Source organism: Loxodonta africana, chromosome 8, assembly GCF_030014295.1.
Source record: "Loxodonta africana isolate mLoxAfr1 chromosome 8, mLoxAfr1.hap2, whole genome shotgun sequence".
Lineage (NCBI taxonomy): Eukaryota > Metazoa > Chordata > Mammalia > Proboscidea > Elephantidae > Loxodonta > Loxodonta africana.
Genome location: NC_087349.1, coordinates 6,051,929 through 6,066,352, shown reverse-complemented (window position 1 = coordinate 6,066,352; position 14,424 = coordinate 6,051,929). Strand labels below are relative to the sequence as shown.

Genomic DNA, 14,424 nt, shown 5'->3' with positions numbered 1-14,424 from the left:
AGAGGACTTGAAGCACTTACTGATGAAGATCAAAGACCGCAGCCTTTAGCATGGATTACGCCTCAATATGGAGAAAACAAAAATCTTCACAACTGGACAAATAAGCAACATTATGATAAATGGAGAAAAGATTGAAGTTGTGAAGGATTTCATTTTACTTGGATCCACAATCAGCACCCATGGAAGCAGCAGTCAAGAAATCAAAAGATGCATTGCATTGGGCAAATCTGCTGCAAAAGACCTCTTTGAAGTGTTGAAAAGCAAAGATGTTACCTTGAAGACTAAGGTGCACCTGACCCAAGCCATGGTGTTTTCAATTGCCTTATATGCATGTGAAAGCTGGACGATGAATAAAGAACACCAAAGAAGAATTGACAACTTTGAATTGTGGCATTGGTGAGGAATATCGAATGTACCATGAACTGACAAAAGAATGAACAAATCTGTTTTGGAAGACATCCAACTAGAATGATCCTTAGAAGCAAGAATGGAGAGACTGCATTTCATATACTTTGGACATATTCTCAGGAGGGACCAGTCCCTGGAGAAAGACATCATGCTTGGTAAAATAGAGGGTCAGCAATAAAGGGGAAGACCCTCAATGAGACGGATTGACACAGTGGCTGCAACAACAGGCTCAAGCGTAACAAGAACTGTGAGGATGGCGCAGGATAGGGAGATGTTCCGTTCTGTTGTGCGTAGGGTCACTGTGAGTCAAAACAACAACTATTTGGTTTAAAGAAGACTTCAGGAGATAATTGTGGTTTAAGGTTTAAAGATTATCTCGGAGCAATAGGCTAAGGGGTTCATCCAGCCTCTATAACTCCAAAAAGTCTGGATTCCTTCTTCATTTTCTCCCCTTAAATGAAGATTCTTATATAGAATCTTTGATCGAAATGTTTGGTAATGATAACTGGGCACCATCCAGTTCTTCTGGTCTCCTGGCAAAGGAGGCAGTTGTTCATGAGACGATTACCCACCAGGAGCTCATTAATTTTAGTTTTCCGGGCAGATTGGTGAGAAGGTGTTAGCTGTTAACAGATTCTGGGTTAGCACATCAGGGACATCCATGTTTTAATGGGAGTCTCCTTGACCTCCAATATGGAGTTGGCCAGTGGGGCCTTGGGCACTCATTCAGAAGGCTAGGTGTCTTAGGCGAGGTTCTCTAGAGAAATAAAAACCGTAAAGTGTGTGTGTGTGTGTGTGTGTGTGTGTGTGTGTATATATATATATATCAAAGAAACGACCCACACGATTGTAGAGGCTGAAATGTCCCAAATCTGTGTATCAGGGTAGAGGCTTTTCTCAATTCACTTAGCCAAAGGGGCTGGCATACCCAAGAGTGACAGGTTGGAGCACGGGGCTTTTGCTCTCAGGCTGTGAAGATAAATGAATTCCAAGGTCTACAGATAAGCTGATAGCTCAAGTACCAAGAGCTGGAGGTCAGATGGACAGGAGGCAGTACAGGATCCAGAGTGAGCAAAAAAGCCAGAATGTCTGCTTATATTTGGATGCAGGCCACACCCCCAAGGAAAATCCCTTTCAACTGATTGGCTACTCACCCAAGTTTCAATCATGGGAGTGATCACATATAAACACTGAGAATCATGGCCCAGACAAGCTGACACACAATCCTAACCATCTCAGTATGTATCTAGAGTCAGGGCTCCAAGGCTTGTAGGTATGGATTCCTTCCTCCTCCGTCTACTAGGAAAACAAATTCATGGCCGTCAAGCCCATTCTGACTCATGGCAACACCATGTGTTATAGAGTAGAACTGCTCCATAGGGTTTTCTGAGCTGTGATTTTTACTGAAGCAGATCACCAGGTCTTTTTCTTCCATAGCACAGGTAGGTGAGTTTGAACTGGCAACCTTTAGGTTAGTAGCTGAGCACAAACAATTCCTGCCACCTGGGGACCTCCACTCATTCAGGAAAAGGCCTTATTACAGTGCACACAGGTTACGGGATTGAACATTAGCCCTGGATGTGGATGGTCAAGGAAGGTTTCTGGATGGTGGAGGTTGCTTCGGGGAAGGAAACAAGGGTAAAGGCATCGTTTTTTTAAATTGTACTTTAGATGAAGGTTTACAGAACAAACTAGTTTCTCATCAAATGCTTAGTGCACACATTGTTGCACGTCATTGGTTAACAACCCCACAACATGTCAACACTCTTTCTTCTCAACCCTGGGTTCCCTGTTACCAGCTTTTCTCTTCCCTCCTGCATTCCAGTCCCTGCCCTAGGGCTGGTGCGCCCCTTTAGTCTTGTTTTGTTCCATGGGCCTCTTCAATCTTTGGCTGAAGGGTGAACCTCAGGAGTGGCCTCTACTGAACCAAAAGGGTGTCTGGGGGCCATACTCCCAGGGTTTCTCCAGTCTCTGCCAGGCCAGAAAGTCTGGTCTTTCTTCTGGAGTTAGAATTTTGTTCTACATTTTTCTCCAGCTCTGTGTGGGACCCTTTATTGTGATCCCTGTCAGAGCAGTCAGTGGTGGTAGCCGGGCACCATCTAGTTGTACTGGACTCAGTCTTGTGGATACCGTGGTAGATGTGGTCCATTAGTCCTTTGAACTAATCTTTCCCTTGTGTCTTTAGTTTTCTTTATTCTTCCTTGCTCCTGAAGGGATGACACCAGTGGAGCAACATAGATGGCTGCTCATAGGCTTTTAAGACCTCAGACGCTTCTCATCAAAGTAGAATGTAGAACATTTTCTTTATAAACTATGTTCTGCCAGTTGAGCTAGATGTTCCCCAAGTCCATGGTCCCCACAGCCCTCTGCCCAGCTTCGGCCCCTCAGGGAGTTTGGATGTGTCTATGGAGCTACCATGACCTTGCCTTGCAGAGGCTGTGCTGGCTTCCCCAATATTGTGTACTGACCAACCATAAACCAAAGTCACCGCTTATCTATTGTCTTTTAAGTGTTTTTCCATCCTCACCCCTCCCCTCCATTGCAACTATCGAAGATTGTTCATTTTTGTACGTAAACCTTTTCATGAGTTTTTACAGTAGTGGTCTCATACCATATTTGTCCTTTTGTGATTGATTTATTTCACTCAGCATAAAGCCCTCCAGATTCATCCACGTTATGAGATGCTTCACAGATTTATCATTGTTCTTTATCATTGAGTAATTCTCCATTGTGTGTATGTACCACAGTTTGTTCATCATCTGTTGATGGGCAGCTAGGTTGTTTCCATCTTTTTGCTATTGTGAACGATGCTGCAGTGAGCATGGGTGTGCATATGTCTATTCGTGTGATGACTCTTACTTCTCTAGGATATATTCCTAGGAGTGGAATTGCTGGATCATATGGTATTTCTATTTCTAGCTTTCTAAGGAAGCGCCATATCGTTTCCCAAAATGGTTGTATCATTTTGCATTTCCAGCAGCAGTGCATAAGAGTTCCAATCTCCCCGTAGTCTCTCCAACATTTGGTATTTCTTGTTTTATTGATTCATGCCAGTAATGCAGGGGTGAGATGGTATCTCATTGTGGTTTTGATTTGCATTTCTCTGATGGCTAGAGATCCCAAGCATTTCCTTATGTGTCTGTTGGCCACTTGAACGTCTCCTTGGGTGAAGTGTCTGTTCATTTCCTTTGCCCATTTTTAATTGGATTATTTGTCCTTTTGTTGTGGAGGTGTTGGATTTTCTTGTAGATTTCAGAGATTAGAGCTTTGTCTGATTTGTAATAGCCAAAAATTTTTCCCCAGTCTGTAGTTTCTGTTTTCATTCTTTAGTTGAAGTCTTTTGATGAGCGTAAGTGTTTAATTTTTAGAAAATCCCAGTTATCTAGCTTATCCTCTGGAGTTTGTGTGTTGTTAGTTGTGGTTTGTATCCTGTTAATGCCATGTATTAGGGCCTCTAGCATTTATCCTATTTTTCTTCTATTAACTTCATAGTTTCTGGCTTTATATTTAGGTCTTTGATCCATTTTGAGTTAGTTTTTGTATACAGTGTGAGGTATGGGTCCTGTTTCATTTTTTTACAGATCGACATCCAGTTTTGCCAGAACCATTTGTTAAAAAGAGTGTCTTTTCACCATATGTTGGACTTTGGGCCCTTTTCAAAGATCAGGTGACCAGAGGTGGGTGGGTTTACATCTGGGTCCTCAATTCTGTTCCATTGGTCAATGTGCCAGTGGTTGTACCAGTACCAGGCTGTTTTGACTACCATAGCTGTATAGTAGATTCTGAGGTCAGGCAATGCGAGTCTTCCTACTTTTTTCTTCTTCTTCAATAGTGCTTTACTTACTCTGGGCTTCTTCCCTTTCCATATAAAATTAATGATAATTTTTTCCACCTTTTTAAAGAATATTGTTGGTATTTGGCCTAGTATTGGATTATATTTGTAAATTGCTTTGGGTAGAATTGTCATTTTCACAATGTTGAATTTACCTACCCATGAGCATTGTATGTTTTTCCATTTATGTAGATTTCTTTTGGTTTCTTGCAGTAGTGTTTTGTAGTTTTCTTTGTATAGGTCTTTTACATCTCTGGTTAGATTTATTCCCAAGTATTTTATATTTTTTAGGGGCTATTAGAAATGGTATTGTTTTCCTGATTTCCTTTTCATCACTGTCTTTATTGGTGTGATTTTTGTATGTTTATCTTGTATCATGCTATTCTGCTGAATCTTTCTATTAGTTCTGGTAGTTTTCTCTCGGCATCTTTTGGATTTTCTATATATAGTACCACAGCATCTGCAAATAGGGACAGTTTAATTTCTTCATTACCAATTTGAATGCCCTTTATTTCTGTTTCTTGCCTTATTGCTCTAGCTAGGACTGCCAACACAATGTTAAATAGGAGTGGTGATAAAGGTAATGCTTGTCTTGTTCCTGTTCTCAGGGGTAATGTTTTCAGGCTCTCTCCGTTAAGAATGATGTTTGCTCTTGGTTTTGCAGAGATGCCCTTTATTATGTTGTGAAATTTCCCTTCTATACCTATTTTACTGAGAATTAAGAAAAAAAATTCTCAGGAATGGGTGTTGGACTTTGTCGAATGCCTTTTCTACATTGATTGAAGTTATCATGTGATTCCTTTCTTTCCTTTTATTTATGTGTGGTGTACGTTAATTTTCTAATGTCGAACCATCCTTGCATACCTGCTATGAATCCTACTTGGTTGCAGTGTATTAATTGTTTGATATGATGCTGAATTCTATTGGCTAGAATTTTGTTGAGAATTTTTGCCTCTATGTTCATAAGAGATATTGGTCTGCAATTTTCTTTTTTTGTGGTGTCTTTGCCTGGTTTTGGTATCAGAGTTATGCTGGCTTCATAGAATGAATTCAGAAGTATGGCTTCTTTTTCTATATTCTGAAATAGTTTGAGTAGTACTGGTGTAGGCTGTTCTCTAAATGTTTGGTAGAATTCTCCAGTGAAGCCATCTGGGCCAAGGCTTTTTTTTTTTTCTGTTTTTTTTTTTTTTTTTACCTTTTCAATCTCTTCTCTTGTTACGGGTCAGTTCAGATTTCCAACATCATTTTGTGTTAGTTTGGGTAGGTAGTGTGTCTCTAGAAATTTGTCTATTTCTTCTAGGTTTTCAAATTTGTTGGAGTATAGTTTTTCATAAAACTCTCTTATGATCCTTTTATTTCAGTTGGGTCTATTGTAATATCCTCCATTTCATCTCTTATTTGGGTTATTTGCGTCCTCTCCTGTTTTTCTTTTGTCAATTTGGCCAGTGGTTGATGCTTTCAAAGAACCCACTTTTGGTTTTGCTGGTTCTTTCTATTGTTTTTCTAGTCTCTATTTCGTTTATTTCTGTTCTGTTCTTTATAATTTCCTTTCTTCTGGTGGCATTGGACTTCTTTTGCTATTCTCTATTTGTTGAAGTTGTATAGCTAATGTTTTGATTTTGTCCCTTTCTTCTTTTTGGATGTGTGCATCTATCGCTATAAATTGACCTCCAAAGACTGCCTTTACTGTGTCCCAAAGGTTTTGGTATGATGTGTTTTCATTCTCACTTAACTCTAGGAATTTTTTGATTCCATCTCTGATTTCTTCTCTTATCCAGTGGTTTTTAAGCAGGGTGTTATTCAGTTTCCATGTAATTGATTTTTTTCCTTACTCTTCCTGTTATTAATTTCTGCTTTGATGGCGTTGTGGTCAGAGAAGATGCTTTGTATTATCTCAATGTTTTGGATTTTCTTGAGGGTTGCTCCATTGCCTAAGATATGGTCTATTCTGGAGTATGTTCCATGTGCATTGAAAAAGAATGTGTACTTTGCAGCTGTTGAGTGGGGTGTTCTATATACGTCTATGAGGTCAAGTTGGCTGAGTGTGTTGTTTAGCTCCTCTGTATCTTTGTTGAGTTTCTTCTAGATGTTCTGTCCTTTAGCAAGAGTGGTGTGTTGAAGTCTTTACTATTATTGTGGAGCTGTCAATTTCTCTTTTAAGTGTAAAGTTATCTTTTAAGGACAATTTAACAAAGTAATAGTAAGGTTAAAGAATAGCATGCAAACTGATAGTGATGATGGTTTCACAACATAGGGAATGTGATTAACCCCACTGAGGCGTACAGGTAAAAATGGTTGAAATGACAAGTGTTTTGTTATCTATGTTCGAACCGAACATGTAACAAAAAAGAAACAATGTACATATATGGGCATTCTCAATCCCCCAGCATCTGTTCCCTTGGCATTTCCTTATATCTACTCAGATAACGAACAGGCAAATTCAAGCTATGCAAATGGAGGTCAGTGTCACTGAGATGGAGTGATTTGCATAGGAGGAGCTCAGAGGGAGCGGCTTCACCAGTCCTGTGGTGCAGCAGGGGTGTGGCTGGTAGCTGGACTTTTGCGCAAATCCAGGGAGAGAGGTTCTGGGTCTGCTGGCTGAGAGGCTGTTCTGCCTGTGGATGTGTCCTGAGTTCAGGTCAGGAGAAGATGCCCTCCCTGCCTACACTGTTCTTCATGGCCATCTTCTTCCTGGAGTCCTTGGCTGCCATGCTGCAGAATGGCTTCATGGCAGCTGTGCTGGGCTGGGAATGGGCAAGGGGCCGGGTGCTGCCCATGGGGGACATGATTGTGGCCTGCCTGGCTGCCTCCCGGTTTGGCCTGCATGGCATGACCTTCACAAACAACCTCCTGATCATCGTCAACTTCAGCTACAATGCGCACTACTTTGGCATCCTCTGGGACTTCAGCAACACACTCAATTTCTGGTTAAATGCGTTACTCTCTGCCTTCTACTGCGTGAAGATTGCCTCCTTCTCCCACCCCACCTTCCTCTGGCTCAGGTGGAGGCTTTCCCGCTCTGTGCCCAGGCTGCTGCTGGGTTCCCTGGCCATCTCCGTCCTGACCAACATCCCCTCAGTCATTGGGCATACCATTACGTCTCATATGGAGGCTTCCCAGCCCCCCAACACCAATGGCACCTGGACTGAATGGGTGAGGATCTTCTATCGGAACTTTTTCCTGCTCCACGAGATATTGGTGCTCTTGGTGCCCTTTCTGTTGTTCCTGGTATCCACTTCCCTGCTCATGTTCTCTCTGCACCGGCACCTCCGCCAAATGAGGTGCAGCCAGCCTGGGCCCCGAGACCCCAGCACCCGAGCGCACACCATGGTGCTCAAGTCGCTAGGCTTCTTCCTTATCTTCTACTCATCCTACTTTCCGTCCCTGATGGTGGCCTTGACAAACATCATGACCCTGCAGCTTCACTGGTACTGGGCCTGGCAGGTGGTGACTTATACTGGCATTTTCCTGCACTCCACCATCCTGCTGCTTAGCAGCCCCAGGCTTAGGAGGGCCCTGAAAAACAGGCTGCAGGGCTGTGAGGCCACACGGTGTGAGGGCCTGAACAGAGGGCAGATCAGAGGGCAGGTCCCTCCCAAGGGCTCAGAGGAGCCAGTGCAGCAGGGCTGAGCAATCCCATGCTGGACGAGGAGGCACAAGGTGTGGATCTGCCTTCTTTCCTCTCGCTCTGCTCTTTCTTCCTTTCCTGCCAATCCTGTTACCTGTTGCCATAGAGTCGATTCCGACTCATAATGACCCTACAGGACAGAGTAGAACTGCCTCATACTGTTCCCAAGGAGTACCTGGTGGATTCGAACAGCTGACCTTTTGGTTAGGAGCTGAACTCTTAACCACTATGCCACTGGGGCTTCCACCAATCCCAGGAACCTAATTATCCATTTCCCTCCCAATGTCCTCCCACCAGAGAGTGGGGCAAATTGTTAGTGTGCTCTGCTGCTAACTGAAAGGTTGGAGGTTTGAGTCTACCTAGAGTGTTCAGAAAGAGGAGAAGTAGCAGTGGTGGGTCAGTGGTAGAATTCTTGTCTTCCGTGTGGGAGACCCAGGTTCCATTCCTGGCCAATGTACCCCATATGTAGCCACCTCTCATTTGTCGGTGGAGGTTTGTGTGATGCTACGATGCTGGACAGGTTTTAGTGGAGCTTCCAGACTGAGGCAGCTAGGAAGAAAGGCCTGTAGATCTACTTCCAAAAATCACCCGTTGAAAACCCTATAAAGCACATTTCTACTCAGACACACACTGAGCACCATGAGTCCGAATTGGTTCCACAGAAACTGATCTTCCCACCATCCCCTAGTTTCCTCCCAGGTCTTTTGGGCTCTAATAGCTTTTCTCCTCCAGTTCTTTCCAGACTGAGCAGCCTCAGGATTCTCTCCAAGAGTCATCTGGTCTGTACCCCCTTCAGAGACTTGTAGCGACTGTTGGTTACCACTGTGGTCAAGCTCTGTGTAGACAGTCCAGTCCATTCTGCTCCATGACACCAAAGAGCCCCTCACCCTGGCCCTACTCTTTGCTCTGTTTCTGCGCTTCAGCCCAGGAAAGCATCTCTCCAGCCTCCCATTCTTTCTTCCCTCCAACAGGTTGTTAGTCCATCTAGAACGTCCTCCTTCCAGCCCTCTGCTAAGCCCTGCCTTTTAGTCACCCCTGACTCATGGCAACCCCATGAACAATGGAATGAAACACCGCCTAGTCTTACACCATCTCCATGATCAGTTGCAGACCAGAATATTGTGATCCCTAGGGTTTTCACTGGCTGATTTTCAGAAATAGCTCATCAGGCCTTTTTTCCTAATTCATTTTAGTCCGGAAGCTCTGCTGAAACCTATTTAGCATCAGAGCAACATGCAAGTCTCCACAAACAAATGGGTGGTGCCTGTACCTGAAACGCATTGGCCAGGAATCAAATTCGTGTTTCCCACATGGATGGTGACAATTCTACCGCTGAACCACCACTGCGCCTCCCTCAGAGCCCTGTTTAAGACCAAGCCCACCATCGGGACTTCTCTGTTTGATTGTGTGTGGAAGGTCGTGGACCCTGGAGAGTCCCGGGCAATCAGACCCATCTGTGGTTTCCTGTGTTTGCGATATGGTGAATTAAAAGGACATGTTGGATGTGAAAATGCTTTTTGGTTTTGGTCAACAGGAGATAGAGGAGGAAAACAAAGGAAATCCTCTACAATTTCTAATTTCGACAACCCTACTCTTCGGAGGGGGCACCTTGGAGGGCATTGTCCAGCGTGGCTGTTTCCAGATCAGGGTGTTTGTACCCAAAGTGTATGTGCAAGATGATCCCTGGGTGTGGGAAGATGTGTGAACATCAGTTCATGTTGATTTTTATCTCGTTCTCTTAATTCCTATTTTGTGTTTTATAATGTACACGATGTATTAGTACAGTTAGTGCGTGCATTTCAGTCAAAATAAATAAAGGTCCATATGGTGGGTGTCTGAGTTCTCTGGAGAAGCAAAACCAGTGAAGTGTATATATATATATAAAATCCATTGCTGTCAAGTTGACTCCAATTCATACCGACCCTATAGGACAGAGTAGAACTGCCTCATATAGTTTCCAAGGAGGGGTTGGTGGATTTGAACTGCCAATCCTTTGGTTGGCAGCCATGGATTGCCATAGCTGTTAACCACTGTGCCTCCACAACTCCAAATACGTATGTGAGTGTGTATATATATATATATGTATATATATCTCAAGGAAATGGCTCATGCAGTCCAAACCCATGGGTCAGGCTGGGGGCTTCTCCTGACTCTATGGTTACAGGGGCTGATAACCCAAAATTGTCAGGTCAGGCAGAAGGCTGCTGGCTCATTTCCCAAGAACTGGAGGTCAGAGGATGATAAGTTGGATGCAGGATCCAGAGAGAGCTTTGCCAGAACATCCATACATATTGGATGCAGGCCACAGCCCTAAGGAAATTATTGGCTTTCACATTGAATCATAAAATTGAGGGTGACTACATGTTGTTGTTGTTAGGTGCTGTTGAGTCAGTTCTGACTCATAGCGACTCTATGCATGATAGAACAAACACTGCCTGGTCCTGCACCATCCTGACATTGTTGCTATGCTTGAACCCATTGTTGCAGCCACTGTGAGTCCATCTGGTTGAAGGTCTTCCACTTTTTCCCTGATCCTCTACATTACCAGGGACTGGTCCCTCCTGAGAATATGTCCAAAGTATGTGAGTAGAAGTCTTGCCATCCTTGCTTCTAAGGAGCATTCTGGTTGCACTTCTTCCAAGACAGATTTGTTCATTCTTTTGGCAGCGCCTAAGGTATATTCAATATTCCTCTCTGACACCACAATTCAAAGGCATCAGTTCTTCTTCAGTCTTCCTTAGTCATTGTCCAGCTTTTGCATGCATACGAGGTGATTGAAAAAAACACATGGCTTGGATCAGGCACACCTTAGTCCTCAAGGTGACATCCTTGCTTTTCAATACTTTAAACAAAGTTTTTTTCAGCAGGTTTGCTCAACGCAATGCGTCTTTTGATTTTTTGACTGCTGCTTCCATGGGTGCTGATTAAGGATCCAAGTAACATGAAATCCTTGACAACCTTAATCTTTTCTCAATTTATCACTATGTTGCTTATTGGTCCAGTTGTGAGGATTTTTGTTTTCCTTATTTTGAGGTGTGATCCGTACTGAAGGCTGTGGTCCTCAATCTTCTTCAGTAAGTGCTTCAAGTCCTTTTCACTTTCAGCAAGCAAGGTTGTGTCATCTGCATAATGCAGGTTGTTAATGAGTCTTCCTCCAATCCTGAAGCCCCATTCTTCTTCGTATAGTCCAGCTTCTCAGATTATTTTGCTCAGCATACAGATTGAGTAGGTATGATGAAAGAACACAACCCTGACGCACACCTTTCCTGACTTTAAACCACACAGTATCCTCTTGTTCTGTTGGAACGACTGCCTCTTGATCCATATACAGATTCCTCATGAGCACAAGTAAGTGTTTGAGAATTCACATTCTCCACAATGTTATCCATAATTTGTTATGATCCCATAGTTGAATACCTTAGTATAGTCAATAAAACACAGGTAATCATCTTTCTGGTATTCTTTGCTTTCAGCCAGGATTCATCTGACCTCAGCAGTGATATACCTGGTTCCATGTCCTCTTCTGAATCTAGCCTGAATTTCTAGCAGCTCCTTGTCAATATACTGCTGCAGCCACTTTGGAATGATCTTCAGGAAAATTTTGCTTTCGCGTGAGATTAATGACATTGTTCGATAAGTTCCTCATTTGGTTGAATCACTTTTCTTGGGAATAGGCATAAATATGGATCTCTTCCAGTTGGTTGGTCAGGTAGCTGTCTTCCAAATTTCTTGGTACAGAGGAGCGAGCACTTCCAGTACTGCGTCTGTTTGTTGAAATATTTCAATTGTTATTCCCTTAATTCTCGGTGCCTTTTTTTGCTCTCAGTTCAGCCTGGACTTCTTCCTTCAATACCATCAGTTCCTGATCATATGTTACCTTCTGAAATGCTTGAATGTCGATCAGTTCTTTTTGGTATAGTGACTCTGTGTATTCCTTCCATCTTCTTTTGATACTTCCTGCATCCTTTAATATTTTCCCCATAGAATCCTTCAGTATTGCAACTCGAGGCTTGATATTTTTCTTCAGTTCTTTCTGCTTAAAAAATGCAGGGTGTGTCCTTCCCTTTTGGTTTTCCACCTCCAGGTCTTTGTACATGTCTTCTCAAGCTGCCCTTTGAAATCTTCTGTTCAAGTTTTTTACTCATTTTTCCCTTTTGCTTTAGCTACTTGATGTTCAAGAGCAAGTTTCAGTCTCTTCTGACATCCATTTATGTCTTTTCTTTCTCTCCTGTGTTTTTAATGTCCTCTTGCTTTCTTCATGTATGATGTCCTTCCACAACTCATTTGGTTTTTGGTCATTAGTGTTCAAAGTGTCAAATCTATTCTTTAGATGGTCTCTAAATTCAAGTGAGATATACTCAGGGTTGTACTTTGGCCCTTGTGGGCTTTTTCTATTATCATCAATGTTCTAATTTTCTTCAGTTTCAATTTGAACTTGCATATGAGTAATTGATAGTCTGATCCAAAGTCATCCCCTGGCCTCGTTTGGACTGATGATATTGGGGGTTTTCCGTTGTTTGTTTCCACAGTGTAGTCGATTTGATTCCTGTGTATTCCATCTGGCAAGATTCACTTGTACAGTTGCCATTGATGTTCGTGAAAAAAGATATTTGCAAAGAAGAAATCATTGGTCTTGCAAAATTCAATCATAGCATCTCCAGCATAGTTTCTATCACCAAGGCCATATTTTCCAACTACCGATCCTTCTTCTTTGTTTCCAACTTTTGCATTCCAATCACCAGTAATTATTAGTGCATCATGATTACATGTTTGATAAATTTCAGACTGCAAAAGTTGGTAAAAATCTTCAATTTCTTCATCTTTGGCCTTTAGTGGTTCATGCATAAATTTGAATAATAGTGGTATTAACTGGTCCTCCTTGAGACACGTGGCTATTATCCTATCACTGACATCATTGTTCTTCAGGATAGGTCTTGAAATGTTCTTTTTGATAATGAATGTGACGCCATTCCTCTTCAAGTTGTCGTTCCCAGCATAGTAGACCATATGATTGTCCAATTCTAAAATGGCCAATAACGGTCTGTTTCAGCTCACTTATGCCTGGGATATCAATGTTTATGAGTTTCATTTCATTTTTGATAACTTCAAATTTTCCCAGATTCATAGTGTGTGCATGCCAAGTTCTGATTATTAATGGTTGTTTGCAGCTGTTTCTTCTCATTTTGAGTCATGCCACATTCAGCAGTTGAAAGTCTGGAAAGCCTGACTCTTTCCATGTCATTAAGGTCACCTCTATTTTGAGGAGGCAACTCTCCTCCAGTCATATTTTAAGTGCCTTCAAACCAGAGGGGCTCATCTTACTACACTATATCAGACAATGTTTCCCTGGTATTCATAAGGTTTTCACTGGCTATTCATTTCAGAAGTAGACTGCCGGGTTCTTCTTCCCAGTCTGTCTTAGTCTGGAAGCTCAGCTGAAACCTGTCAGCCACGGATGATCCTGCCAGCATTTGAATACCGGTGGCATAGCTTCCAGCATTACAGCAACACACAAGCCCCACAGTACAACAAGCTGACAGACATGTGGGGGATTCAACTGATTGGCCTTTCAACTGATTGGCTGTTCACATTGAATCACAAAATGGAGGATGATTACACATTATCCGCCAAACAACAAAGAATCATGGCCTAGCCAAGTTGGCACATAACCTTAGCCATCACAGTCCATCTGTTGTCAACTTGACACCCGTACATCCTCTCTAAATAAAGGCAATTAGCACTAAAGGGAAGAATACTGTCACCAGGACACACAACACTGATTTCTCCTTAAACCATACATACTCTCTAAATAAAGACAATTATAAAGTTATACTTGTGGCTAACAGGATATAACTAACATATGAACAACTAAAAACTCACTAGTCCCATTTGCATCTTATATTTTGTAATAAGTAATGGAATAAGGGAGTCCCGGTGTTACAGTAGAGCCCTGGTGGCACAGTGGTTAAAAGCTCAGCTGCTAACCAAAATATCAAGTGGTAACCAAAAGTCAGCAGTTTGAGTCCACCAGCTGCTCCTTGGAAACCCCTCTACTTTTTCCTATAGGGTCGCTATGAGTCAGAATCGACGAGATGGCAAGGGGTTCTGTGGTACAGTAGTTAAGAACTCAGCTACTAACCAAGAGGTTGGCAGTTCAAATCCATCAGCCACTTCTTAGAAACCCTCTGGGGCAGATCTACCCTGTTTTATGGGGTCACTATGAGTCAAAAAAAAAAATTTTTTTTTTTTTTTATGAGTCAGAATTGAGTCAACGGCAATGGTATTTTTTTTTTAATGGAATAAGGGAAGGAAGAAAACAAAGATATTTGCTATATATATTTATGTGTATATATACACACAAATGTATATCAAAACAAGGAAGAAATACTAAAAACTATTACAATTCTCTTTTCTGCTACTGGTCACGTGGTTATAGCTGGTATTTAGAACTACCTTCTTCTACCACCTATTTGGTATTCCTTTTGCCCTCAGCAAACACCTCAGCTGGTTGTGGTTCTTTGCCTGGTGGGGTGACCCAAACATTCATTACTGAAGG

At 42.3% G+C, this 14,424-nt stretch overlaps 1 protein-coding gene across 1 annotated transcript; it reads left to right on the top strand.

The window, feature by feature from the left end:
* Positions 1-5,407: 5,407 nt before the first annotated feature.
* LOC100665282 (taste receptor type 2 member 143-like) lies at positions 5,408-7,870 on the top strand. Its single transcript, XM_003422814.3, has one exon. It carries the CDS (start codon positions 6,890-6,892, stop codon positions 7,868-7,870), a length of 981 nt encoding a protein of 326 aa, XP_003422862.1. The 5' UTR covers positions 5,408-6,889.
* Positions 7,871-14,424: the final 6,554 nt, after the last annotated feature.

Bases quoted from the DNA above. Each gene is read 5' to 3' on its own strand.
- LOC100665282 (XM_003422814.3), top strand. From the start codon at position 6,890: ATGCCCTCCCTGCCTACACTGTTCTTCATGGCCATCTTCTTCCTGGAG.